General features: G+C 32.8%; 1 protein-coding gene across 5 annotated transcripts; it reads right to left on the reverse strand.

The window, feature by feature from the left end:
- Positions 1–1416: 1416 nt before the first annotated feature.
- Positions 1417–14163, reverse strand: LOC108378616 (heterogeneous nuclear ribonucleoprotein R-like). 5 transcript variants are annotated; one of them, XM_017634920.1, is made up of 7 exons: positions 13953–14163; positions 11277–11405; positions 11037–11177; positions 9828–9952; positions 8975–9078; positions 2355–2536; positions 1417–1863 (listed from the first exon to the last, which is right to left on the reverse strand). In XM_017634920.1, the coding sequence occupies exons 1-7, from the start codon at positions 14118–14120 to the stop codon at positions 1576–1578; spliced, it is 1137 nt and encodes a 378-aa protein (XP_017490409.1). In that variant the 5' UTR covers positions 14121–14163; the 3' UTR covers positions 1417–1575. The 5 variants fall into 5 exon arrangements, with proteins under 5 accessions (XP_017490409.1, XP_017490407.1, XP_017490411.1 ...); XM_017634918.1 differs by having other exon boundaries at positions 1418–1863; positions 8975–9102; positions 13953–14162; XM_017634922.1 differs by having other exon boundaries at positions 1419–1863; positions 9828–9934; positions 13953–14161.
- Between the last annotated feature and the right edge of the window lie 21 nt (positions 14164–14184).

A 14184-nucleotide genomic window follows, 5' to 3' on the forward strand; every position in this document is an offset into this window, starting at 1 on the left:
CAACAAAAAGCAAACTAAAATTAATTAAAAATTAAGTATGTAAGTATTTTCTTCTTTTTTTATCCTACTTACACTCGAAACCGAAGGAGCTATTGGTGTGAATGAAATTTAAGTTACACATATTCACTGTACGAGTTGGATATACAAAAATCTTAGTGCCGGCTTTACCAGCAATCAGTGCGCGAACTTCGAAAAAATTACGAGTGGTAGATTTTACTTAGAAAAATTGTGAGAAGTTGATAGATGGATAGGAAAGTGCTTGCCACACATCGCAAGAAACAATGGCCCTATTGCCTACGAAGTTCCCAGGACACATTATCTTTTTTTGATACACATAATTACACTTCTTTATCTGGGGCTACGTGAGAATTATGACTTATGCCAATAATCCTGAGACGATTCCAGAGCTGAAGAACGAAATCATACGCGTTATACATGATATACAGCCCGAACTATTAGTAAAAGTCGAAATCGTGGCGCGCATTTAACGGATATTGGGTTTCATACATAAATGCCATATACTAAAAAATATATAAATTTTCTCGTGGTTTATTTATAAAATAAAATCTGTGGTCATATCGAATCGCCCTAATGTGAAAAGATCTGAACCCGTTACCGTATATTAAATAACAAAAATTTTTATTGAGAAAATTGGGCATTAAAGAAACCAATGCCTGTCATTGGGTTAAAAATAGAAGTCATTAAGTTTGTTTCCTCATGCCATTTGTTTGATGGTAAACAAGCTTGCGCAAGTTTTGTATATGTATATGTACATAAATACATATTTGTCAAATGTCGTTATAATTTTTTTTTTACACGGCATAAAATAAATAACAACGCTATCTTCTGCATATTAAAAAACACTTGTTTTTTATTATCGCTTTCTTCCAGCAAGGCAGCGATATGTATGTAGCTCCCTAGATTTCAAAAATGTAGTTTTAAAAATAAGAAAATACAAATTGTTAGCACACTTCATTCAGCTCAACATTTTTTTTTATATACTATACAAAAAAGCTTTATAAAATTAAACCAAACCATTTGTATGCCTTGTTGCTTGCATACTCCAGCTGAGTAGTAATATTTATAAAATAAATATAAAATAAAAAAGATTTAACCGCATTGATTTTTCATTTCCATTTTGGTTCTCTTTTCCATTTTATTTTCTTTTGTACAGAACCACAGCCAATAGATAGTTTGCTTTGCCACTTAGCATCAAAATGCCTAGCTTAAAAATATTTCTCTAACTATTAAATAAATTAACAAAGCAAATAAGCATCAAATGAACAAAAAAAGCTTTCCAATTCCAATTCAATAAAAAGCACTTAGATTAAAAATTATAAAATGAAACGCAATAAATAATAAGCATGGTTAAATGAAAAAGTGTTAAAATTTTTCATGTAAAAAAAAATAATAATAATAATAATCTTAGTATCTAAGGCTTATTAGAAACACAAGAAAGTGTATGCTAGATGCTGGATGAAATTGTATCTAGGGCGGTTTGTTTGTTTACACTCTTAATTTACTAGTTGTGGATGGGTGCACTTTAGGGTTAACGCTCACAGGACGGACGAAATTTCAAATGTAAGCTAACAAAACACATTTTCTTGTTAAATAAAAGTCAAAAAACCAAAAAACACTAGATGCATTATATTTATGTATGTATGTAATGTAATTGCTAGACGTGGTTTCAAAAAAGTATCCCTGAAAGCATATGAGTGAGGCCGAAATTTTGATGCCGGGTAATGGCAGTTTTGAAGTTTTTGTTTTTGATGATGTCTTCACGCTGTCGTTGCTGATTATGTCGTAGTTGATAATGTTCAAATTTTGATCACGTGTAACTTTGTCTCTATCCGTATGTGTGTACTTTTGTTTTTGTTTTGCATAAAATTTTGTGTAAGCCAAAAAAAAAGTCAAATTAAAATCACAATACAATTAAAAGCATGAAAAGAATAATAAAATCAATTATAAAGAAAATATGCTTCAACACTACTAGCGCGTAGTTCTACGAAAATTTTGAAAATTACAAGAAAGTATACAATTTACCACCAACTGTATGAATAAATATGTAATAGCAATTCATTTATTGTCTCGCTTCAAATACCAATAAGTAGTTATATGCGAATGCAAAAATTGTTAACTGCTGCTGTGGTGTTTTTTTTTACAAAAAAAAAAAAATTATGTTTACGAAATTGCAAAGTATACAACTGTTGTTGTAATGGCAGGAGTGGCAGGAGTTGTAGACAACTATGTACTAGTGAGAATCGTATTTATTAACAGTTGTGGTAGTATGTACTAGTAGTTATAGTAGGTAGTTATAGTAGTAGTAAGTAGTATTAGAAGAATGTTAGACCCACCACATTGTTTCTGGCCGTTCTCTGCAGTCCACCAGCGGGTCCACCAGTTGGAAATGGTGCTACACCGCTCGGTGGATAATCAAAGAAGTACTCTCCATCATAGGTGCGATAAAAATCGTCGTAATAGGATTCATTGTAGCCGCCACGATAATCCGAATAACCATAAAGGTCGTAATCATAATCTATAAATTGGGAAAAATTTTGCTGTGGTATTCTTTTTGTGCTTTTTTTCAAATTTTTCTTCTAAAAAATTATAATTAAACAATTTTTTTTTTTACAAATTTTGAAAAGTACAAAAATAACAAATTATCTTAAATAAAAAAGACTTAAAGAATTTAGAAAGAAAATTAAATTATTTAAATGCAGTTATGCGCACAGCAAAAGTTTATAGCAAAAACCCTCCTTTGTGCAAAATCTATTTTAAACGTATCCATTTTTTTTTGTTTTGTATATTCTTAAATTAAAACTAGCTTAAATGCAATGGTGGATCTACTAATAATGCTGAAATTAAAATCGAGCAATTTCGACAAATGAAGCTTATGCAACTCGATTACAAGCACATTCAGTGTTGCCGTTTTAATAGAATACGTTCAAATTTGGTGGAATATTTTTCTAAATTTTAATTTTGGTAGTTTGGTAGATTCGCTTTTCATTTGGTTTAATATTTCTACGACCTCATTCCTTTCAAAAAACGAAAAGTTTCAGACGAATAAGGCTAACATATTTTAAATGAATATTTACTTATGCAAAAATAGTCAAGTTTTCAAACAAATGATTGATACTAAAAGACCATTTGAATTTTTGCGACCATCATTGAGTGGGATTAAGATGAAGAGAGCGTTCAAAAATTGTTGTTAAGATAAAGCTTGTTCCATTTTTAAGATAAAATCATAATGTCTCCTTCCGTAAAACTTTGCTGAAGTAAATTCAGCATCTCTAATGGTAAAAACATAGCGGAGCGGCAAGCAAAGAGCATCGAGCAAAGCGTCGATTTCCAACGCATATGTTTCAATGGGAGAGCGCATAGAGAAGAGCAAAGCATACATACACGTTTGTTATTGAAGCTTTGCTCGATGTTAGCTCTTCGATTTGCTCACCGCTCCACTATGTTTCGACCCTAAGAGACCGGAACAGATTTGAAAAAATGGCACAAGGTCTAAGTTCGATTGTAGATGCATGAAGAAAGCTTCCCAACCAAGCGCTCTTAATTTTTGCGTGTGATTCGGTGCTGTCATAAGGGAACACAACACTTTATGTAAATCAGCACAGGTAGTTTTCTTGATTGAACTGAGTGGTTAGAAATACTACTACTCCGTAGGGCCTGGGTTCGATCCCTGGTCCGAGCAACATCTAAGAAAAAGTTTTTTATAACTTTTAGTAGATTTAGTGTATTTTGCATTTGGTAGAAAAATATTTTTGGTTACATTATGAGGTGAAGGGCATTTTTTTAGTATCTTTTCTAAATAATTGTTTTCTATTTTTTTCTTTTGGTGTGCAGCAAGCTTATTTCGCGGCTCCGATATCTACTTTTTCACTGGACTTTTCCTCACGCTTTCAGTACAAGTGGATTTCGTAACAATACCAAAAGCAAATGGATTTCATTCACTCTGTACTCAATTTCTAAGCAACTAAGTTTACGTGCGTGTACAAAGGAAGCGGTGCCTAGCCGAGCGGTTCAAAGCTTTTAAATTGGTTTACCTACCTACGAATGTATGTGAGTAGTCAATACATTGGTGACCACTGGTCATACAGCAACATATTTGAGTAGCGTTTTGGAGGTGAGAACAAAGTTCTCTTTAATTTTGAATTTTGGTTCGTCTAGAGAATGATTAAAAAATTAGTCATATTCGAATCCGTTTCTCTATGGTAGAAATTTAGAAGACGACCAGGGGAACTGCAAAAAGAAGATTTATGTTTCGATATAGTGAAAATGGTAATTTTCTAATGGCTTTTTAATCTTGAAATCCAAAAACGGTATTTTCTTTATATCCTATTTTCTTTGAATATTTTTTGAAGCAATTTTGGAGGCTTGTTTTGAGTTAATCCCAGAAATTAACGTGTGGATATTTCGAGAAACATTTGGCGATCACAATTGTCTTAAAAATTTGGTTCACCGCAGGAAAAAGTCGTTTTCTGCCGATGCTTAAATTCCTTGTAGTCTTAAAAAATGCTCAACGATTACCTATAGTATAGTCAATTCTTTGCATTGTCGATCTGCCTGATTGAGATGGTTCCGACATCATTCCATTTTTTCGTTTCTTTTAAAGTTACCGAAGCAAAGAGTTTACAGGAATTTATAAACTTGAAGTACTACGTTGCAATTCAACTGTCCAAATACAATCTCTTTAGCAAAAAATGTAGATCGCGTGCAAGGCTTTTTAAAGCTTTCTATCCATCTCTATAAACTCCGCTACGGACAACACGGAATTGATTCCTTAATTAGTTGTTCACTTGAAATCAGAGACGTATATAGAAATGTCTATTTCAGATAGGATTTGCTATAAACTTTTGCATAGATACCACATTTCTCAAGAACGATAATTTGTTTTCAAAAAAAAAAAAAGTGCCAAAAATTAACTACTTAAAATTTCGAACAAAAACATAGTAAATAATCAAAACTAAAACAAACTAAGTATTTATTAAGCTACAAGTTATGAGCGCACTAGGTTGTGGGAGTGTAATTAAATTGTATCACTTTCATGTCATAGTAAGTGGTATACTATAGTCTTGTCATGTTGCTGTGACTGTTGCGTCGTGTGCAGTCAGCATTATATTATTAATAGTGAAGCGTCAATTTGAAGTTACTTGTCGGTTTGTACAGGTTCTTATGGTATGTTTAGGGATATACATATGGTTTCGTGTTCGTCAAAATGTGTCTATCCAAATGCGTACTGTGTAAGGAAAACTTTTATTGCAATCGATTGTAGGCAGACCTCGCTGTGTTTGCTCAGGAACGCTTTTCTTAAAGGATCTTTGCTAATAAAATTGTTAGGGTTGTGATCCTAAAAACAACTTATATGGGTAGGAAACACTTAGGAGGTTTTACAAGTATATAATAGGTGTGGTGTGCTAAAAATTTGGTAATTGTTTAAATTTCTGATTAGCGATTGTTCGTCTATTTAATTTCTTTCATTTTAGGTGAGTTGTTTGTTTTTATTCCATTTTGCTTATTATGCGTCTTTTTGGTACTTTGTTTTTTTTTTTTTTATTAGCCCTCACTTGCTTCAGTATTATTTTTTTTCTTTTCTGATATTCACAGTGAAGCGTACGCTGATGTATGGAAAGGCGGTTCCGCTAAATGAATTACTTACCGGTGTTAGAGCATCAAATAGTATACGGGGTGCTTAAAATTCACTATACGTAGAGGCATTTGCAACATTTAAGGTAAGTAAAAAGAAATGTATCACTAAAATTACTAAACATTGAATTTATGCATTTAGTTACTGTTGTCTTTGTTGAGTTTGTTTTAAATTTAAATTGAATAAAACATTTAGAAAAAAACTTGTCTATATATGAGGAGTATATTGTATTGTAAAAAAATGGAATAAAAACAAATTTATTTAGTGACTCTAAAGATTAGCAGCATTAAGAAAAACATCGAAAACATGCAGGCAGACTAATAAAAAAAAAACCAAAAAAATACATACACGCTTATTAGATGGAGAAATGAATTAAATGAAGTATAAAACTAACACAACTAAGTTGCTCATAAAGTTTTGCAAATTTTTGTGTTTCAATAGAAATGTAACAAGAATTGAAAGTGCAACATTAATTTTGATTACACAAACTAAACAGTTATTTATCTGTATGTAAGTATATAGTAGTGATAACACATCGATTACAAAAGAAGCTATNAAAAAAAATTCATTTTCCTTCGACCCACTGACACATATACATATGTACATATACATATATGTATGCAAATCCAGGGATTACTAGCGAAAAAACTTATATATTGGACTTAGCCTTTATTCCGCTGGGGCCATAACTGTTATGTTTTTGTTTCAGAAAAGTCGATAAATAATAGTTATTTTTTCATCGATATGTTTTCGATCAAAAATTAAGAGTTAAAAGTTGACTTAAATTTGTAATAAAAAATTAAGAGTTGAAATTTAACTTAAAATTTTTCGATCAAAGATACAAGTTCAGTCTTTTATTGTTTCGTTAAAAAATTACAGTTAATATTTGAATTTTATTTTCCGAGCGTAAATAACTGTTAATATTTGCCTTTTATTTTCTCAAACAAAAATTGCAGCTAAGGTGTTACTTTTATTTTTTCGATTAAAAATAACAGTTTACTATTGATCTAAGTAACAACGACTAGTGTCTTGTTTATACAAACAAGCAGCTGAAAAAGCGATTAAATTTTTAACCGACTCCACAAAAAGGAGGAAGGTTTTCAATTCGTCGGAATACTGTTTTTTTTGTTGTGTTTTTGTGTATGCTACCGCATAATTTTGGACCTTGTTCACAGATTTCTAAAATTTTAGTTTCTATTATATGTCTGTTGTCTAAAAAAAAATACCGACTGAAAAAACAACGATATGTCATTGGCTTCTTTGAAAAAAAAAATGTTACAGTTAATTTTTTTGTAAAATGCTTTTCAAGTGAATGTTTTTTTTTATTATTCTATGAAAAATATTGTCTAAGTTTTAACCAAAACTATATAAAAATTAGGAAAATTTAACAAAATTTCGGTTAAAAAAAAAAAAAATTGCTTTGGTTTTAAAAAATTTGCTGACGGATTTGCATGAAGTTTGAAACTTTGATTTGGGTGGTTTTGGTTAAAGCTTGGGCAATTTTTTCATAGAAAAAAAAAATTACTTGATAAACGTTGGGAATATAAAAAAAAAAGCCAATCCGTTAACACTTGTTTCAGTCACTGTAAATCATTTAAGATTTATATTCCCTAGCTAACACGAAAAAAAAATTAAATTGACAAGCATAACACTGTTATATTTAATTACACTTGCCAATAAAATTTTGCGGCAGAGTCAATAAAAGCTGATTCCTATAGATTTTTGTACGCAATTTGAATTAAAGCTGGCAAAAAACGAATTATTAGCATATTTTGAAACGTTTATAACATAAAAGGAATACATGATGGAATATTTTTAATAATATGTAAAGAAAGCTTAAAACCTGTTCTTTTATCCCGAAAGTTCAAAAAAAATGTATGGCAGTGTTTATTTTTTAAAAGTTTTTAAAATGCACAGGCAAGCAAAAAGGCGAACATTTCCGCATATTTCTTTCAAAATTTTAAAATAACTGAGAAAATGTCGTGTTATAGCTACTTGCTGCATATATTTTTTTAAACTTGTTTTTGTAACTTACGTTCGCAGTCTTACTTAAAAGATCTCAACAAACCCCGTTAATCCAATATACATAGATGTTTCAAATATACCAAAAATGAGTATTTTGGCACTTTAAAGTGAAAATGTCTCAAAAACTGGAGTCAATCTAATTTTTCTAATTTCAGATACTGATTCTACGGAAAAACACTTATGAGCATCAGCGTTCATATTCTATGCTGCAAACATTTTTTGAAATTTTGTTGGCCTGTGTTCTCATATAGACACACTTTATCCGACTGACTTCTCGAATTGAAATTTCGAAAATATGTACACTGCCGGAAAAAAGTATTGGCACAGCGAATTTTGCACAATTTATGCACCAATTTCATTCCAATATTTTTCCTCATTTTTTTTTATAAAAATATGGTTCATAAAAAATGTTGCATATATTGTAGAAAAGCCACTGCGCCAATACTTTTTGCCGGCAGAGTATATACTAACTGTTATGTATTTTAATGCAAATTTGAAAGTATTTGGCATTTTGGTAAATGTAGCCTAGGAATTTTTAGTAACACGAGTTTGATCAAAACCGCGAAATTAACAAAAAATTAGAAGTGCGAAACGGCTGGTCCATCAGCAAAAACTGCTAAAACTAAAGATGAAAGATCTGCGGATATGTAAATAGGTCTGTCCAAGGATATGATTTGCTTTATATGTATATGTACACATGTATGTATGTATGCATCTATGTATGCATGTAAACGACATATACTTTTTAGTTTGCCTAGCGAAATACGAGTAAATATATAGATTTGTACGTAATGGCTGATATTGCTACAATTACTTCTGCTGCTTTACGCCTGCTTTTTACGATTGCTTCAAAACTTTTCCAATCGGTAAAAGGGCAGCTACCTATGTACATACATATCTACAAACATATGTATGTATGTACAAAGTAGCTGTGTATGTCAACTGCAAATCTAGTTTTTCGCCATTCATCAGCGTATGAAAATTTTCTTTTTCATGTATTCTTAAGCAATTGATTTTTGTGATTTATTCGTTTAAAAAGTTTGCTGTCTATTTAATTAATTAATTTATTTTTCTCAAAAAGTAACTAATAAATATAAGTTCTAAATTTAAAATGTACATAACAAATATTTATGTACTATGTATGTATGTATGTATGTATGTACATACATACATATAAGTATGTACATATAAAATATTAATCATCCAAACAGTACATTTTATTATTTTAGTAGGCATTTACACTAAATTAAGTGGCATTAACTGTTTAACTGTAAAAAAAAACGCTTTTTCACTTACCGTAATCGCGCGGAATTGGTGCGCGCAGCGGTATTCGTGGACCACCTGGCAGGCGCATTGGCGTAGCTAAGGACATCATGTTGGGGTGTGTAGGCGACAAGTTTCTGTATGGAGATAATTGTTCATAGCTAGTATGAGTAACAAAATTTACATGGGCACACACACACAAACACATGGGTACAACGGACCGCGGGTTGCAGACCAGTGCAACAATACATATATGTATATACATTAGCAATAACAGTTGTTTGTTTGCGGTTAATATGTATTTTGTAGTTGGTTTTTGGTTATTTTGTTTGTTTATTATTTGTTTAACATTTTGGGGTATTTTGTTATATTTGTTGTTGTTGTTGTTGTTGTTCGTGTGGTTATTTTTCACATACATATATGCATATGTGAACGCGCGCAAAAATTCAATTGAGTGAGTTTCATTGGATAATCGAGTGCGGAGTGAAAAAGAGAAAGAGAGAGAGAGAGAGAGAGAATATAAAATTAATTAAAAAAATTGCAAATTGCATTTAAAAACAAATATGTACGAGTACAAACGGTTAAGGATGATGCACTGCTGCCACCACAATTAGTGGCAGTGAATTTGGATTTCTTTTTTTGTTTTTTTTTTGTTTTGTCCGAAGCTGCCGCTAGCAATCGGGCAGCATAAAGCCGATATGCAAAGGGAAAATTCACAAAGGGTTAGTAAATTTTTGGAGATTTGAAATTTTTGAATTTTGACACGCCAATAAGGTGATAACAAAATTAGTGTATAAATGACATATGCATGGATGTAAAATAATTTCGATTATATGTAGTATGTATTATGTATATAGCGTGCATTTTGCCATTTAGCTACACTTACCCGACCAGACCGGGACGTCCTTGCATCATTTGCATCATGCGACGTTCGCGAGCGCGTAGGATTTCCTCCTTCTTCTTCTTATCCGATGGTGGCTTGGCAAGCGACACCTGCAAACGCGAAGCATTCTAGTGAAAAGTTATGGTTGTTATTGATTTTTATACCCGAGCGCACTTATGCACAAGGGTAAAAGATAGATATAGACAAATGTATACATAAATGATCAGAATGAAAAGAGGAATCGATTAAGCGGTGACTGTCCGTCCGTCCGTTCGTCTGTGCACACGATAACTCGATTCAAAATTGAGATATCTTAACGAAATTTAGTACGTATACTTCTTTCGGACGTAGGACGAATGGTATTGAATGGTATGGACAAAATCGGACAATAACCACGCCTACCCCTCACATATAATGGTAGTTTTCAGAAATACGAAAACTGCGATATTTTAGTAACTACTGAAGATTATTGGCTCAAAATTAATATTTACTATGCGTTTTAGAGGAAAAATTTTTAGAAAATGGGCGTAGCCACGACCCTTGCCACCAATTTCTCGTAAACTTGGCACAGTGGTCGGCCTTAGTACAACATATAAAATGGCCAAAAATTTTTAAAATTGGACAATATCCACGCCCACATCCCATATAGCGGCAATTTAGAGAAATACGAAATCTTCGATAAATCTGTAAATATTAAAGCTAATTTATGAAAATTTGATGCTTACAATATTTTTTTACCTAAACATACGTTTATGATAAAATTTTGGAAAATGTATATCGGTAACCGTTCTACCAATTAGTACCGAACTCGGTACAGTTATTGTGCTTGCCACATAAAAGCAAAGCGTTGAAAATTATTGAAATCGGACTAAAATTACGGGCACTTTGCATATAACGGCACCTCTCATATATGCTTTAAACTTCGATAATTTGAAATTGAAGAACGCTAATTTACTCAAAAATGATACTAACAAAAATCCCTTAAAAAGAAAAAAAAATATTTGGAGTTTTCGAAAATGGGCGTGATACCGCCCACATATGACTATATAAGTTTATCTCACTATGTCTAACTTAAGTTCTATCGAATATGTTTAAAACAGGGGTAACACCACCCCTGCTTACCATATAGCGGTAGATTTCGGGTATTTAATTTTNATTTTTTTTTTGTATCAATACAAAAAGGAAAGTGACATAGAAATATTAGTAGCTTACCTCAATATTGGAAGCACCGATCTCTTTGCCATTGAGACCGCGCATTGCAATCACGGCGCTGTCACGATCCTCGAAATGTACGAAGGCATAGTCTTTGATTTTCTTGACGCGTTCAACTTTGCCAAATTGCTCGAATTGCTCCTGAATTTCAAAAGGATGGTTAGTTGATTGGTTTTGTGATATGTGAGATTCAAATAATAAAAATAAATCATAGGATAATTCAAAACGAGTATCAATTACCTTTAATTTCTCCTCACTAACATCCTGTGTCAAATTTCTCACGTACAAGACTTTAACCTTTGACATTGTTTGCTCGTCTGGTTCCTCTTGCGGATCGGCCCAGTCGACAATGATATCACATCCCCAAACCTAAATGGAAAATTTCAATTGATTTCGTTATTAAGTTGGTTGGTAAATCATAGCTAAAATGGGGGAAAAAATATGCAGATATTTAATACTTTTCATAGATTTGTATGAAAGAGGGTTCAACTGGCAATGGACGAAAAACAGTCATTCGCGGGCATGCTGATCGAACGTACCAGCATTCAGCAGAATGCACTAAATATTATAGAGGTAAGGGTAAAAGTAAAGGAGTTTACATAGGCCCATTCCAATTGGCCACTTTTCAATTTAATGATTTTTTGGCAGGCCACTAAAGAAGTCACAAGGTCAAAACCAGTTTCCCTCCAAAACGAATTTAACAGCGGACGAGGGAATTGCGTGAATCAACTTAATATGTTCGCTTTAGGCACCTAAATTTACTTGGGCGGGGCTTTTACTCCAATGACCAGAGAGACCTTTTTTACTCTAGTTTTGTTGCCCCTAAAAATGCATAAAAAGCTTTAACAAAACTTGGCATCCGTGCTTGTGAAATGGTCAGCTCTGACATAGAAGATCACAGAGTAAAAGCTCTCTATGACACTTATTTGGGCCAGTGATGGTTTGATGGAGCTTTTATTATGTGCACGTCCAAATAAAACGTAAAAGAAGCTTTGAAAAAGCTTACCCCCTGTGGTATGTCTTGGTTGCAACTGATTTAGGCGGTCATAGGATAAAAGCTCTCCTTGCTCATCGTTGCATATTGGACTAGAAGAGTGGCAATTAAAAACCGGAAATATGACGGATTACATGAACGTTCTAGCGTAATTGGGAATGCCTCATTGGGAAGGCACAGCTTCTGAAAACATCTATATTATGTCGGACAGTCAGAATAACTGCCTCAGAATCGTAAATGCTTTTGGAACCAAGAACACGGTATGACTATGATGAGTGCCAGGGCATGGGCGCCACGATGACAATGAATAGGCGGACAGCCTAGCAAATTAAGGAGATACCAAATCCATACAAAGGAGGTCACAAACAAGTGGGTGAACAAAAAGTTCTACAGACACTGCAGTAAACGTCCAGGGCAAAGAAAAGCTAAGCGGTTTATCTGGCCATCACAAGCAGTCCATAAATTTAAGCAGGGTTCTTCACGGGACATTGATCCCTGCATTATCAACTCAGTAAAATGAATTTCTCAGACACGATCGTCTGCCGTTTATATTAGCTGAATGAAGAAACGCCAGTACACATTATTTGTGTGTATATAAAGTTTTTCATTGAAAAGCAGAAGATAAGTGTTAACCTTGCATAACCACCGACCTATCAATAGTTCATAAATGGCTATAAAGCTCATGGCATTAATAGAAAGGNAGAAGCAAAAAACGTTATAAATTAAAGACTACTTAAAGCTAAATATCCAAATTGTAGATTTAAGCTTAGAAAACAAAGACGGATTTGTTTCTGAAAACCAAATTAATGGGAAAAAAGTAGTTTTTAAGAAATGTTAGTTACATATTATGTATGTATGTATGTATTTAAATAATTTATACAATTTTTTATTTTTAACGCAGATTCGGATTTTGCGCATAACTTTTATAACATAACTTTTATTTGAAGCTTTCTTCTCGGAAGTTTTCAACATTTACATGGTCTTCGAGCTTCAACTCGTCCTGCAGCCGGATTCCAACATTCGTTGTACCTAATTTTGACCGCTAAATATCTCCAAAGGAATAGCAGGCGCGTCTAACTACATGCATCACCTAGTTATATGCTCCTAATACTACCAGCTTTGGTTGATTTCACATTGCATATGTTACTTTTGTATTGCGTGCTTTTAGGCCCCATTGATTTTCATTTAGAGAATTTTGGCGATGGAAATTTAACGTGGCGATTGTCAGAATTCCACTGCTGGACGTCTAAAATTGACGAAAATGTTTTTTATTAGAAAAGGAAAAAAACACGAACCAGCAAGTCGGGGACTCTCCAGCTTTTGGTGATTACCGACTTCCAATTTCGAACGGAAGCGGTCCAATTTCGACCGGAACAGGCCGTTATTAAATTTTGAAAATATTTTAAAGAATTGTTCTCTTTTGTGCACCTGTTCTCTCTCTGTCCATGCCCCGGTTTTGACGAGGTAAATGATGTTTAATAATATACATATTTTTTGTATGTAACTATTTTTGTTACTTCCGCTAAAAAAAAAACTATCTAAAAAAATCACAAGTTCGAATGTACATACAGTGGCACACATTCCTATAAACGCACTCTTACTCACAATAAATTTTAAGTCGTTTATCAATAACTTACCAATGCTCAATTTAAGGCAAAAACCTATTTATTTTTTCAATCCCTTAATATGCTTTCGAATTCCTTGATCAGGTGCATTTAAACGAATATGTACCGGTTTTTAGTAAAATATTTGCAATACAATCATTTAAATATTACAACAATAACGAAAACAAACTTTTCCATACATTATAAACTGCCGATAGTTTGACGAACAATATGAGCTAGAATTTAATGTGAGTTATCCATTGAGAAAGGAATGTGTGCCACTGTACATACACACATACATCTACAATCTTCACTTACCTTAATTCTACCAGTACCAAGTCTTCGTTTTGCCAGCGATGCAGCTTTGTGTGACTCGTATTCGAGAAAGCAGAATCCACGATTTTTCTTCTTATCATCTGGTGAACTGTAGATAATCACTTCAATAAGGCCAGCTAAGGTGTGCGGCGCACCAACAATAAAAAACATTCGAACAAATAACAAAAAAAAAGCCAAAAGTTAGTAAAAATTAAAAGTTGCTAAGTAAATTCAA

This window comes from Rhagoletis zephyria, unplaced genomic scaffold, assembly GCF_001687245.7.
Source record: "Rhagoletis zephyria isolate East Lansing unplaced genomic scaffold, Rhagoletis_zephyria_1.1 Rzeph_scaffold_14540, whole genome shotgun sequence".
NCBI classification, from domain to species: domain Eukaryota; kingdom Metazoa; phylum Arthropoda; class Insecta; order Diptera; family Tephritidae; genus Rhagoletis; species Rhagoletis zephyria.